At 32.8% G+C, this 14874-nt stretch overlaps 1 protein-coding gene across 1 annotated transcript in view; it reads left to right on the top strand.

The window, feature by feature from the left end:
* LOC145315517 (protein C-mannosyl-transferase DPY19L3-like) overlaps positions 1-13650 on the top strand; it is a 145631-nt gene extending 131981 nt beyond the window's left edge. Inside the window, exons 3-14 of the mRNA XM_080155499.1 lie at positions 2313-2413; positions 2573-2716; positions 3137-3212; positions 3912-3974; positions 4413-4462; positions 5435-5486; positions 6982-7032; positions 7960-8085; positions 9578-10561; positions 11054-11481; positions 11818-12915; positions 13439-13650. Of these exons, the coding sequence (XP_080011625.1) occupies positions 2331-2413; positions 2573-2716; positions 3137-3212; positions 3912-3974; positions 4413-4462; positions 5435-5486; positions 6982-7032; positions 7960-8085; positions 9578-10561; positions 11054-11481; positions 11818-12915; positions 13439-13538 (3255 nt within the window). The 5' untranslated portion in view covers positions 2313-2330 and the 3' untranslated portion in view covers positions 13539-13650. The remainder of the gene's footprint in view (positions 1-2312; positions 2414-2572; positions 2717-3136; positions 3213-3911; positions 3975-4412; positions 4463-5434; positions 5487-6981; positions 7033-7959; positions 8086-9577; positions 10562-11053; positions 11482-11817; positions 12916-13438) is intronic.
* The last annotated feature ends 1224 nt before the right edge of the window (positions 13651-14874 follow it).

The raw sequence follows: 14874 nt of genomic DNA on the forward strand, positions 1-14874 counted from the left end.
ATCAAACTTCGCATTGACTTACTTGGACATCCTTGCAATGTAAAAATGCACTTCATTGATGATAAGTTTTGATCATAATGTTGATAATATGTGATTGAAGTATACATGTATGAAAAATTATGTAGTAGCCAACTTTAGGCCATGTATTTTAAAGACCTGATGCTTTTGTTTTCTTGAAATCAATGTGACATAGTACTTTTTTTAGCAGTGAAGCTACACTATAATTCGCATTGTCTGTCTGTAATTATGACTAATGAACATGTGCTTCGTTTGTGATAACTTTTGGGTGTAATAATTAAAAGTAGTTTGAAAACTTTTTCTATTTATTCCTTTTTAATCCGTGATAATTGTAAGAATAGTGAATGTCAAAGATCAAACAAAATGTATTGATCAAATGCTTTTGAGAGGTTAAATTACCAAGAAAGTAAATTTTAATCGTATTTTTAACACGCAAAGGTGATCTATGAAACTTAGGATCCCTCACACTGTCTGTAAGTCTGTTTTTAATGTGTATCATGTAACGCTTATTTGTTTTATCAGTGGGGCTGATGTTAATGGCCAAATATTAAGATTTTCACACTGTAGTTACATCTTTGAGTTAAATTCACTCATCGTTATTTTTGTACCGTTGTGTTTGAGATTGTACATAAACTCTCAAACAATTAGAATTGAGAATGCTTGAATAAAGCGAAATATATTTTCTACAAAGAAGTTTGTTCTTTCATGTGTAGTTAGCTCTAGCCGCGCGTTTTTTGAGATTCAAAATCAAAAACTTGCTGTCTTTATATAATTTTATCGCATATGTGTTATGGCCCTGTTTATTCTGAAAACGTATTAATTTTAATCATTCTAAATAATTTGCGTTACACATTTTATAAAGAAGTCTCGATAATGAATCTTTAAAATTAATTAAATTTAAATGAAACTTTTAACGTCTTATTTAATCTCAAAATCGATATGAAAAAAATATTTATTTTAAAATTTCTGAAATTGACAGGTTAAATAGAACAAGAATGATTGTTTCTAATAGTACATACAAATATAATAAATTTATTTTTCAGTATGGCTTTGAAACCAATTAATATCCGAAGAATTAAAACCGGTTCTCAGCAATACTGAAAAATCATGTAGAGCATTGCATTACAGACAATTTTCCACGAATACTAAATTAATTAAAACCATTATTCCGCGGTAATTCCCTTATTTAGACGTCAAACAATCGTTGTAAATTTCAGACATCTGTAGTAAATGGCATTCGACAAATGACGTTGAAAAAAATATTTTAACAGACAGACAATCAGAATTACGAATTAGATTCGCTGTTAAAAATAAATGAAGAGTACCAACCTAAAAGTACATTTGTATATAAATTTTCACGTTTTAAATTTGCTTACAAATCTTAGGTCATATTTCATCCTAATAATTGCTTATTAACCTAATCATATAATTGTCTGGGTCATGTTAGGATAATTATAATTTTGATTTGGTATTTTTAGAGTTGGACACTTACCCCCCCCCCCTTAAGAAAAAATATGATATCAATAGTTTATTAGTTTATTTTGATTAATTATCAATAGCTTTAAAGTAAGACAATTTAAATGCAAAGGTATGCAACGTATTTTCTCCAAGGTCCAATGGTTATTTTAGTCGCAAAATGGTGGGTTAGGGGGGGGGGGATGCTTCCTATGTTAACCTGATTTTAAATGTAAAAATGGTTTATAAAAGTTTTATTAGTAGCAAACCAACTCTATAATTCAATATGTCCGGCCGTCCGTCCGTCCGTCAGAATGTAATGCTATGAGGGAAACGTGATTTTCTCTGCTGTTATTTTAGAGATACCCCTTACAAAAACATCATAATACAACTTTCTTTGTCCGTAAGTAAATCGGTCATGCTTCGGAGAACATTTATATTTTTATATGCAAAGGTTTTGTGATATATTTATCCAAACATCGTTTTTTCTTTTCTTTCCCCTCTTTTTTATGATCTTCTCTGTAACTCACTTTGTCCGTTTGTCCATCTATGATTTTTTTGTGCCTTTGTTCATATTGATGTTTTCATCCTTGTTATGATCACACCTGAAAAGGTGCTTGAAAGTGTCATTTGTGACGTCAAAAAGATACGTCTAAATCCATCTCTTTATTAGGGGTTTCCTTTCTCACTTCTTATCTCATCCTCCATTTTTAGACGTACTTTTTATGACGTCACAATTGGCAAACTGTGTAGTGAATACATATTTGCTAAATTAAGTTAAAAAAAGTCAAAAAAAAATTGAAAAACAACTATCTATTTAATACATGAAATAATTTCAGAAGGAGAAGGAGTGTAAGATGGTACAGCTGACATCTGTACAATCTGTACACACACCTGTACAGGCTGTACACACCCCATGTGTACACTCTAACTGTGCAGATATCAGGGAAGCTTTTTTAGTGCCTATAAGGAAAATGACGCTCTGCAATACAAATTACAAATGTAGGCCGATACACAGACTAAGTTACCAATGGAAGGCCAGTATATATTTTAATTGACTAATGGTAGGCCAGTATAACGTTCCTTTAAAAAGCTTCGTTATCAGGTGTACTGGCCAAGTGCCTGCAGGTCCTGTCCACACAAATTCCGTGAAGATTATCAAGTGTGGCACAATGGAGACAGAAATCATCAAGACAAATGTCTATGTCACAAATAATAATAAGTCAGAGGATTTTAGACCCAGGTACTAATACATCTTATTCATTATATTGACGTTTTCTTATTCGTTGGCTCAACAACTTTGGGGACTTAAGTGAATTTTGATTGGTTGGATCATTAGGTTGATTGTGCAAATGTTTCAACCAATAATTTAATCTACTGAAGGGGAAATTTTGTGTGTCATCATTGTGGATGTACATCAATTTATCGGCCATTGTCCTATCCCTTTAGATCTCTGGTTATAATAAGTGGTACTCAAGCAACAAAGTATATTTTTTTTATCACATGTTCTACAACTTCCTTTAAAATTTAAAATATGAATTAAATACAACTTTATTTTATCTAAATTAAAAATTTTGAAATTTAAAAAATTGTTCAGTTTTCAATTTAATCATATTTTAATGCGTAATAAATATTTATTATCTAATGTTTTTTTTTATTTTAGATCTAAATCTGACGCAGCATCAAAAACAATTAAACGACCAAATTTTCTAAATCAGTTGAAGATGCAACGAAAAATGGTAATTTTTATTGGCGAAGCTACTCTATTATTCGAAATGTCCGTTTGTCCATATTTCGGAACGTTTTCGGGGGAACGTAATTTTCTCTGCTCCTATAAAAAAAAACTTATTGACAATTATATAAATGTATCTGTAATTATTCAATCAAATTCATTGCTTTAATATTTTAATGGGCCTAGATTTAAAACTTTATCCCTATTTTTTTCCCAACTACATTCTGAAGTAGTATAATAATGAAGCATCCCTGTAAAGTTTAATTAACAAAATAACAAAAAAGTTAATATAAGTCTTACTACAGACGTTGTTATTCGAAGTGAAGCTACTGTAAAATTATGATGTCAAGTTTATAGTTGAAATTTATTCTGTTTTGTAGTGAGGGAGGGGACATTAGGCTGTTTATTACACTAGTTCTCAATGTTTTATAATAACGTTTCTTATTCGTTAGCTTGACAACTTTGGGGCCATTATGGAATTTTGATTCTTTGGTTCATAAAGTTTTAACCACTAATTGTAATCTAAAGAAGGGAAAATTTTGTGCATTTTCAATAGGGATTTACATACATTTTTCATTCAATGTCTTATCCCTTAAGATCCCTGGTTGTTTTAATAATTATTTGTCACGACTTAAAAGAGAGAATATTAGCTTTTTTTCTCCAATGGATAGTATCGTCCTTACATTAAAACATTTTTTTGTTTTAGAGCTGTTCTGGAACAAGTCACAGACCAATGAGTCCTTTAGTACAAGTTCCTCTAACAATTCAGGTATAAACGCTGACTTTACATGCCATCAATGGTCAGCATCTATCGATGCGTCCGAATCAAGACTTTATAACATTTCTCCCATAAAGTTCGGGAAAGACGGATGGACAAAGTAACTTCACTACTAAAAATAATTTTTCTACATACGTATGGTAGTAGCTTAAAAATCCATGTCGTTTTAGTCACATATTCTACCTGACCTTGATTAGTTTTAAAGTGACTATTTTATATCATCAACTGCACACAGTGTACAAAAATAGATTGAGTCTCTTTTTGCGCCATTTTTTTGCATTTCTTATCTGTTTATATTTAATGGTACACATTTATTTTGTTCTTACTGCGTAATTTAGAAAAGACTCGAAACATACAAGCTTAAAAACTGAAAAAAAATCGTAAAGGAATAAATAATTTCTATTTATTAACTTATCTTAATAATTTCAGGAAAATCCCAAATGTGAAGAACAGAAGAAAGATTATTTTTTTCGTCCCAGGTAAATAAATAACTCAGAAACGCCAAGAATGGTTAGAGGGGTGTATAAATTATATATATATACCCCCTAGCAAAATAAAGGTCTTGGATTAACTTCCTATGAGTCCACCCCTTACACCCCTCTACAACATAGCAACCACGGGCCATTATTTTTGCACCTAGATAAAGAGGTCTTGTAAGAAAAACAAAGATGACAACATCCATAAAAGCAAAGCATTGAAACGATAGGACAAACGGACATTAACACTTGTATAGTGTCAAAACTGAATAATCAGAATATAAATGTATAAGAGTCGAAGCAAAATTGTTGAAAAACTGCTTGATACAGAATAATGTTTATGGACATACTAACATCTTTAGGACTTGATTATAGAGTTGCTTCGCTTATAATATTGTACTTTGTTGTCCCAGGAATCAGTATACCAAAAATCAGATCAATCGGATTATAAGATCACATAAAAAATTTTTGTTAAAAACGTAAAAAAATCAACATGTTTAAAATGGACATACAGACATTCTGATAATAATCATAGAGTTGCTACGCTTTCTAAATCGTACATAACTACTACAGGAATCACCATGCAAAGTTTGAAATCAATAGGACAATTCTAACATGCCTAAATTAACGAAAAAAGCTATCCGTTACGGACGGACCGACCTTAATTATAGAAACGCTTTGCTTTTAAAAATACTGTGTAATGGAATAAATCATATTTGCTAGACGAAAACTGGTTTTTAACCATAGTGAAAAGATATTTATCGTATAATTAATTTAATTATGATTATATAATTAAACCTGATGTGTTGGCACGCGCCTTCAGCAACACGTTGAACAAAACTTTTAATAATATGAATCCTATAATTTAATATCCTCGGAAAATTGTCTATAATACGATGCGATATATAACTGTTTTACAAAATGACTTTAAAAGAAAATGTATAGAGCAATGATAAAAATTTTATATTATTCCAGGTCTAAATCAGATGCTCCTAGCTTACTTCAGCGCAGAAATCAACGTAAAAATGTAAGTGCCACATAATTAGTTTGTGAAGCAGCTTATATTGCCTAATACAAAATGACATCACACAATACAAATGACCAATGATAGGCGAGTATATATTTGACCTTTGTTAATTTATATATATCATGGCCTATCATTGTTCATTTGTATTGTATGACGTCATTTTTTATAAGTACTAAAAGCTGCTTCTTAGTTTGCCCATTTTTGCACCATTTTTCTCACTATAATTTGCACATATTTATTTAATAGAACTAAAGAAAAAACAAATTATATACACTCATTTCTATCACTGAATTGTTAAAGTTTTAATTAAAAAAAAAGTTGCCTATCATTTCTTAGTTTTATTAAATATATTCTTCACCCTTTTCATCTTGTTTTTCTTGTTTTATTAAAACGAATTTATTTTATGTATTGGTTGATTTCCCTTATTTTTCGTCTAATATGTATGTCTGAATGATTTTAACCCCAAATTAAAATTTGTTTAAACTAAAATGTTATCAAACGAGAAGATTGAGTTGCAAACATCTTTTCATTTTTTGTTGTTTAGACTATAGGGCGGTTTCTCTCAAAGTGCCTAGCGAGCACAGAAAAATCCCTCAACCCATATATTGAAATGAATTGCAAATAAGAGTAAAGGGATGTATTTCTGTGTTATAGTTTTTTACCTTAGATTAAGTTAGGTTATCTATAATACAAAGTAGAACGATGTCTGTCTGTCCGTCTGTCCGTCTGTCTGTCTGTCTGTCTGTCTGTCTGTCTGTCTGTCTGTCTGTCCCTTAAGATCTCGGTAACCACTGAACCGATCGGATTCTACTCTTCAGGGTATATACCTATTGGTCCTGTGGTGGTTTTAAGCTATTTTCTTGGGGGGTGGGACACCCCCAACCCCCCAAAAACAAAAAAATCCCCCCCCCCATTTTTTTTTTTTTTTTTCTTTTTTGGGCTTAAGATTTCCTTGGTCCTTTAACGAATTTCGCCTTAATTTTTTTTATCACCTCTTGGGGCAAAGCCCCTAGAGGCTAGGGGCGAAGCCGCTAGTATAAAATATAGGAGTTAGGCATAACAAACAAGACCCCCCCCCCCTCCATCCTTTATTTTAAATTAATTTTAATGCTGGGGATGGGGGTTTCTTACGCGCTATGCACAATGAGTATATAGAAACAGATCAGGGAGGGAGGGGAACTTAGTCTGTTTATTACACTAGTCTCCAAAGTTTTATATTACCGTTTACATATTCGGTGGCTAATTTGAAACTATTATTGATTGGTTGGATTATCAAGTTAAGTGTCCAAACGTTTCAACAAATTTTGTGTATCGACATTGAGCGTGCATAAATTTTTCGATCATTACCTTATCCCTTTAGATCTCTGGAAGCAGATACTTGAAATTAAAGACTGATTTTTTTTGGATTAACCTTAAATGATTGAATGATCTATAATCTTTTTTGAACCTTTGATTTACAACCCATAAGTTATTCATAGCATAACTAAATTATCAGGGAACGACGACCAATCCTGTAAAGGTTGCTCCAGGACTCTCTCAAATACAGGTACAGGTTCAATGCCATTTTTCATTTTGTTGCTGTTATTGTTTTTGCCCTTTCATTTTATTTTGTCTGTAAGCATGTTTGTTTTTTCTCCAATTTTAAATAACACTTTATTAATAAATATCGGCTGTGTCCCTAGAGGCTTCTATGGGCACTAGAGGGAAGGGAAGTGTTGGTTTTTTTTTATCCAGGGGCGAATTTCTTGGAATGATGGAGGTAAACTGAACTACAGACAGACAGAAATCCTACTATTTTATATATATATCTGTCATGCTTTGAATACAAATATCTTTTGGAAAGGATTGGCGGGGGGGGGGGTAAGGGGTGGATAGCATTCAAATCCAAACCTACTTTATTTTATACCAGCGGTTGCGCCTGTCATCAAGGGAAATGGAAAGACAGAAAAATAGCCTAAATCCATACCCAGACTTAATTGTAAAAATATAATAGCTGAAAACCTTCTCTGGACCTGTAGAGAGCTTCACTTTAAAGGAGAGCCATAACGGTTCAGCGGTTAGTAAGATCGTTCGCTACAGACAAAAAAGCTTACTGCTTTATATAAATTGATTAAGTAATGCTAATATATTATATTGATATTGGCAAAACGTTTTTTGCATAAATATAGACTTTGACACACAGCGAAGCAAAGCACAATAATTAAAATGAAATATATTTTTGTATATCTAAACATTCAGTATCATGTTCATTTTCATCTTTTTAATAAGAATATTTTTTTAGAAATCATCTTCATGTTGCTCTACTCTTGTAAAATTTGATTTTGATTCTTGATTTTTACTGAAAACACTAGTAAGACGATGTTTAAAATAGGAATCTAAATAATAAATATATTTTATCAAATTCTAATTTTTAGTCATAGACACATTTTTAATTAACTTTTAAGTGCATTTTTTTACAATGATTTAATTTCAGGAGAACCCTGGGAAAGGAGATAAGCCGAGTATAAAAGAGGAGGCTAGTCATGATGTACAGAAAAATTATATCATCGACGACGACATTAAGCCAGAACCAAGAAGAAGAGCAGCCACCGCTTCCCAGGTGATTTTTTCGCGGGCTTTTTTCTGTAAATGTTTGTTTATTAAGTGGAACTATAAATGAAAAATGCCTATTAGATATTTAGATATACTTAAATTATAAGGTTTTTAATTACTTTAGTTCAATATGTTATCTTCAAAACTATAACGTTTTGAATATGAAATTATCTTTCTGTGTTATAATACTTTTTTTTACTTTTTAATGATGCTTTTGTAGATAATATTAATGATATTTAATTACCTACATGCAATAAATCTAATATCTTGAAGAAGAAAAACTTAAAGAGGGAAAAATCTATTTAATAATTTCTTAATTTAGACATAATAAACAATTTTTTGTCAATCTTGTGACATTAAATACGATTTAAGTTTAAATTTATTTTCTAAAGTACACATCTTATATATAACTATATGTGACATTTTAAAAAAATATCTTCATAATTATTGTATATTTTACACTTCTGAGTAATTTTATGAGAAAATAATATTTATACTATAGAAGGTTAAATTTTGAATTTATGCCTGTGTTAACGGCTGTATTTTATAATAAGTTAGCAATTTTTAAACAAAATTAGTTTTAGTCCTAGGCAGCTTTTAGCCCATTTAGCGGGAAGGGAGATAGGATTAAGTAGGCCCCAAACACGTACTATCCTATAAGAAAAAAACATACCACCCGGCCCCTAATAAAAATTAAATTTTGACACAAACTCAAATTAGCGAAAACTCTACTTACTTTGTGTCTAAGAACCAATGGGCGAACTTTTTAGTTATGAAAAAAAAGTATTTTCAATTTAACAATTACTCTGATAATAAGTATGTACTTATTATGAAAATGTTAATTATCAGAGATATATAGAGGTGCCAGCATTTTATTAACTAAAAGAAATCAAACTAAAGGATGTGTGAAAAAAATCAGTAAAATGAATGAAAATAAACATTTGTGTTAAATGAATATTTAACTTTGGTGTCTTCCTGTTTAATCTAACCAGTCTTTCTCTTTTTAAACCTATACTTTATAAAAACAATTGTCTTCCCCCCCCCCCCCCCAAATAATTTTCATTCTTTATATTTACTAATCTCTGCCAGCTTTCTCCAACTCTCTTTGCACACACACACACAGATCTCTTACACACACAATCTCCCACCAACACTTACACACCAAGTAGAATCCTTAGTTAAAGCAGAACTTTCTCAATACCAATATAAAGTTATTCGACACTGTCTGTGCCTGGATATTTGTGTGTTTTTAAATGTCTGTGATTGACCCTGGCCTTTGCGTGCAGCACAAATATTGTACAAATGGTCAGAAATCAACAAAGTGCTGGTAGTCAAGAGCAACAATCAGTGTGGAAACCAAGTTTGAGATCTATGGCATGGGGCCGGCTGATGATATTATTGATGTCTTGTATAGATATCAATATGAGACATCCAATAATGTTGAGAATGAGGAGCTAGATCAGTGGGAAGCAGAACAATACAATAATCCTCATGTTCAGGAGCTTGTGAAACAGCAACAGCGAGGTGGACAAAATTACAGAAATCACAACAACAACAACCGCCAAGCCAACCGCCATCAACAACAAGGTCAACAGTACTATAAACAACAACGTTATCAGACAAATGAACTGTATTACAATACTCGTGAGATATTAGAAGAGGAGCCTATCTATGTGCCTCGCAGCATCAAAGCTGATATTATTTTTAAAAATGATGATGACTTCTTTCGTCGTAGGCGAGATCCTAACGAAACATTGGTTGAATTAGCAAGCGGAGCTTTTCAAAAGAAAGTGACAATGCCTTCAGTTGAACATAATGGGAACGGCATTAGAAAAAGGCTTATTCGTCAACAGGGCAATGAATGTACAGGGGATACAATTGTGAAGCCTAATGAAGACACTGATAAATCCAAAATAGCCCATGACAGGGCCAATGTGTCTAGACATTTATTGAATGTCGGCAACACCTGTCTTGGGCTTGTAATTATGGCCGTCATGGCGTACAAATTCAGCGGATTTCTGGCCCAGCTGCATGAAAATGACATGTGGTTTTCTGAGATTACAGAGGTGGAGCGAGAGATTTCATTTAGAACAGAACAGGGGCTCTACTACTCTTATTTCAAACAATTAATCAAAGCAGACTCATTTCTAGAAGGAGTTAGCCAGCTGGCAAGTGATAATAAAACAGAATCAACCAATACAATCAACATTATGCAACGATTCAATATTCACCAAGAAATAGTTTTATCCGTCCTGTATAGAATTATTCAACCTGACATGGCACCAATACTGTTTTATGTGTCTGGAGTGTTTAGCCTGCAGGTTGTGCTGTACAGTGCCTTGTTCGTCATCAGCTGGAGTCTGACTGGGACCTGGTTCAGTGGGGTGCTGGCTCTTGTCTATGCATCTATGAATAGGAAAGTGTCGTTTTTTAAAGGAATCTTATGTTTTATCATTTTACGTTTGTCAATTTATTTTTTTGCTGTAATATTTGCTATATTTTTATCCACTGTCAAAATTACACCTTTACCTCTGTTTTATTGTCAATTTTACACCCATAAATTGTCAAATTTAGAGTTTTCATGACAAAAATACACCCTATTTGAATATTAAGATTAAAAATCTTAACCAAATGCTGTACATATGTATAGGTTTAATTAGATAATACAATAAAAACAAACTAAATTTCAAAGTTCATAGTATTATTATTAAATCGCTTTGGGAATCGCCATGCAAACAACAAATATACTTTGCCTTAAAATCAATGTTTACATAAAACGGTAATGTTTTGATCAGACCCTCCCACTGAAAGATATGAATTTAGTACATGTGCCTAAAACTTACAACAAAAATGAAGTTTAAACCTAAATAACTTTCCCGATTCAAATGTGTATGTTTTTTTGAAGATGTACAATCAGCCAATAAATATAAAATTGGCTTTTCTTTCTATAAAAAGAATAATTTACCTATTAAAAAAACGACCCATTGCTCAGAGGAGATGTGACCCGAGTAACCTACACTGTACCTCTGAGAGAACATTTCTCCCTCCCAATCATCTTTCTCCAGTTCTACGTGACCGGCCTATACCTGAAACGGCCACAGGACCAACGAATGTTGTACCCGAGCTTAATCTGCCTGCTGACGGCCCTGTACACGCTCACCTGGCAGTTTGCACAGTTTGTTACGTTGCTACAGAGCTTTGTTTTATTCAGCCTGGCTGCTGTTAGTCTTATTAACAAGGACAAGGTTGTCAGAGTGATTGTTGCGCAAAGCATTAGTTTGTTTGTTGTGTGGTGTCTACAGTTTTATCCCAGGCTACTTCTGGTATCACTGGCTGTTACTTTCCTACCCATCGCTCTTTTATCTTTAAAGGAAAGGCTTATTACACAAAATGTTAAGATTATGTTTACAAAAGTAGTTGGATGTCTTGTTCTATGCAGGGATCTAAGGGATAAGACAATGGCAGATAAATTTATATACATCCCCAAAGATGATAAACAAACTTACCCATTCTATAAATTATAATTAGTGGTTGAAAAGTTTGGACACTTAACTTAATGAACTGACCAATAAACTTCAATAATAGTCCTAAAAGTTATTAAACAAACTAATATTATTTATTTTAAAACCCCAGGGACCAGTGTAATAAACAGCCATTGCCCCCACCCTCTCTGTGTTTTATGTGTGTTTAAGGAGTTCTTAAAAACGATTTATAGATAAAAGATAGAGTATTTAATAAGCTTTGTGTTACAGTACTGTGTTAATCCAAGAGGCAAGAACCTTTTCATTTTTATGATGTTTGTATGCCTTCATATCATCGGCACTCTAGCAGCCAGTTTGGCCGTCAATACAACCATTAAACTCCTCCTCCAAGAGTCCGCGGACAATCATGTATTCAAATATGTGATGAACAAGCTGTACCCCGACCAGACTGACTTTGAGACCCGCCTGTACATATGCAACGCAGCCTTCCAGTGGCTTGACTCGGATACATACATGCGCCTCTGTGATACCTCTGTACTACCCCTGTATCTTGCTTTTATAGCACTTTGCGCCATTTCTTATATTATACAAATACACAAATCATGCAACAATTCAAGTATCAGTACAACAAATAGAGAAGCGATTGAAGAAACATCAATTGAGAGCAAGATACCATTTTCAACCGTTGAGCGTCCAGACCTTTGCTTTCATGTGGTTCTTAGTGTAGTCTTGGGTGTCCTGGCAATGTCGACTCTTAGGATGAAATGCTTTTGGACTCCCTACCTGTGTGTGATAGCCAGTGTCGCAGTAGCTGACCCACAGCTTTGGTCCATCCTTGCAAACAAAGTATTTTCAGATGGATTTTCAAAATTTACGTCATTGTTTAAATATATAATGATAGGATCTCTAATTTTGTTTCTTGGAAGAAAACAGCTGGCTGTTATGAATGATGAGCTATCAGAGCTGCGCGAGTTTTATGATCCGGACACTGTTGACCTCATGCATTGGATTCAAGTCAGCACAGAATCAGATTCTGTATTCAGTGGGAGCATGCAGCTGATGGCAGGTGTGAAGCTCTGCACAGACCGTACCATAGCCAACCATCCGCACTTTGAGGACGCGGCATTGCGCGACCGGACTCGGGAGTTGTATCAATTCTACGGGAAAGTGTCGCCAGAAGAGGTGTATACCATATTATTAAAGTACGAGGTGGACTATATCATCCTGGAGGATAGTATCTGTTACAGGGCTAGTAACAGATGTGGAACAGTGGATACTGTTGACCTGGCCAACTGGCATATACCTGAGGATGGGATACAGGATCCAAATTTTCTTGTGCAGAGCGATTATCCTAGGTTAGAATGTAATAATGGATTTAAAAAGATGAAACAATGGGCGATAAATTAATGTACATTCCCTATCATGATACACAAAATTGCCCTCTCTAAAGATTATAATTAGTGGTTGAAACGTTTGGACACTTAATAAACTAACCAACCAATCAAAATTAAATTAAAGTCTCCAAAGTTGTTAAGTTAACGAATAAGAAAATGTTATAAGGACTTTGGGGACTAGTGTATTAAACAGCCCATTGTCCTCTCTCTCTGTCTTCTTAAAAGTACTCAAGGGTATACGCCTCAAGATAAGAGGAAGGGGGAGGGGGTAATCCCCCTAACATAGAAAATATATTTTTGGATTGGGGGTGGTTTTTTAAAATTCTAAATATCCGAGAGGGTGTGGGTTTTTGAAGTAAGGAACTATACCAAGCCCCCGTGAAAACTTTAGTATCATACCAAAATTTTACAATTTAAATTTTTTTGAATTAGGGAAAATTTTGTTGTCGTTTTCCTAACCAAAGTATAACATTCTAAATTTTAGATTTTGTGATGAGGTGAGGTACGATACGGCAGAGTACAGAACATTCTTCAAACCTGTCTTTGAAAATAAAACATTCAGAATTTACAAAGTTATCAAATAGATAATAATCAAAAACAAGTATTTTTTTTGAAAAATTTGAAATTATTTAAATTGATGCATTTATTAATTGTATTGTGAAACTTTTGCACAAATAAAAATATAAATTTTTGTAATTCTCTTATTAGATTAGAAACATTAATACAAGAAAAAAAATTTTGATAAATATTTTAGGTTAAAGCTGAATTTTAGGTTACAAAGAAGTTGAGGTTGATAAAATATCAATATTTATATTTAGCACCTTACACAGTATGCTTAACATGGACATACTTACAATTTGATTTGATACTTGATTATAGAGATGCTTCGCTAAAAATATTTTATCTAATGACCCTTATTCCAAACATTGAGAAATTTAGGAAGATTATATTATTTGAGATATTGTTTTAAAAACAATTTTAACAATCATAGCTTAAGGAAAAGAGTCATTTCTTACAGTTCGACCCCATATCTAGAAAAGCTTAGCTTTAAGAAGTTTTGTAATGACGATTGGGGATTGATTCATGGTCCAATTTGGTACACAAAACAGTATAGTTATATTTTATATACCATTATATAAAGTAGTAAGGGTTTTCTATTTGAAGCTCAAGATTTCAATAACTACTGGAATGATTCAGTTTTCCATTTTAGGAGAGCTTAACATTGGTCTTGGAATGATTTTAGTCTATATTTCATTCTTCGATTACATATCCTCTAGATTCTAGGGGCGCAGCAACTAGTTGAGTTTATAAAGAAGCTAAAAACACAAAATATTTCAGTTGTTGGTTAATTAGAGTTAAGATTAAACTAAAAATGTGGACAGATTTATGAAAAGACTTTAAATTGTAGTAATTTTTTGTCAAAATTACCACATTTTATATAAAAAAGTATTTCTTGACCAAATAGTTTTATAACTTTTATATGTATAAGAAAATGAGAATCCTTAATATATGTATAGTTAGAAGCAGGTCTTTTCTACCTATCACTCTTGTTAGTCTGTGTAAGCAATAATATTATAGTTCTTTTAATTTAATAACCTTATCATCATCCTTGGATTAAGTAACATGATCTGTTTGTGTGTACCAAAGGATCTCGCCAACCACAGATCAGATATGGTCGACTTCCACTCCCCAAAAAGTACCACAAATATTACTTTTTCTTTTTAAAGCTAAAATAAAAAATTGGGTTGTCGAATTTATCCCCCCCCCCTGCAAGTGCCCCCTAGAGAATTTTTAAGGGCCTATCTACAAGTAAGATTTAAAGTAAAACTTGCGAAGAGTTTTAAATTTTAACAAGTTAATCCCATCAAATTGTAGGTTACAATTTTCCTAGGCTGACGAACCGCACGAGTTTCGTGAGCG

Source organism: Acartia tonsa, chromosome 4 (assembly GCF_053477335.1).
Source record: "Acartia tonsa isolate MP-2025a chromosome 4, ASM5347733v1, whole genome shotgun sequence".
NCBI lineage: Eukaryota > Metazoa > Arthropoda > Copepoda > Calanoida > Acartiidae > Acartia > Acartia tonsa.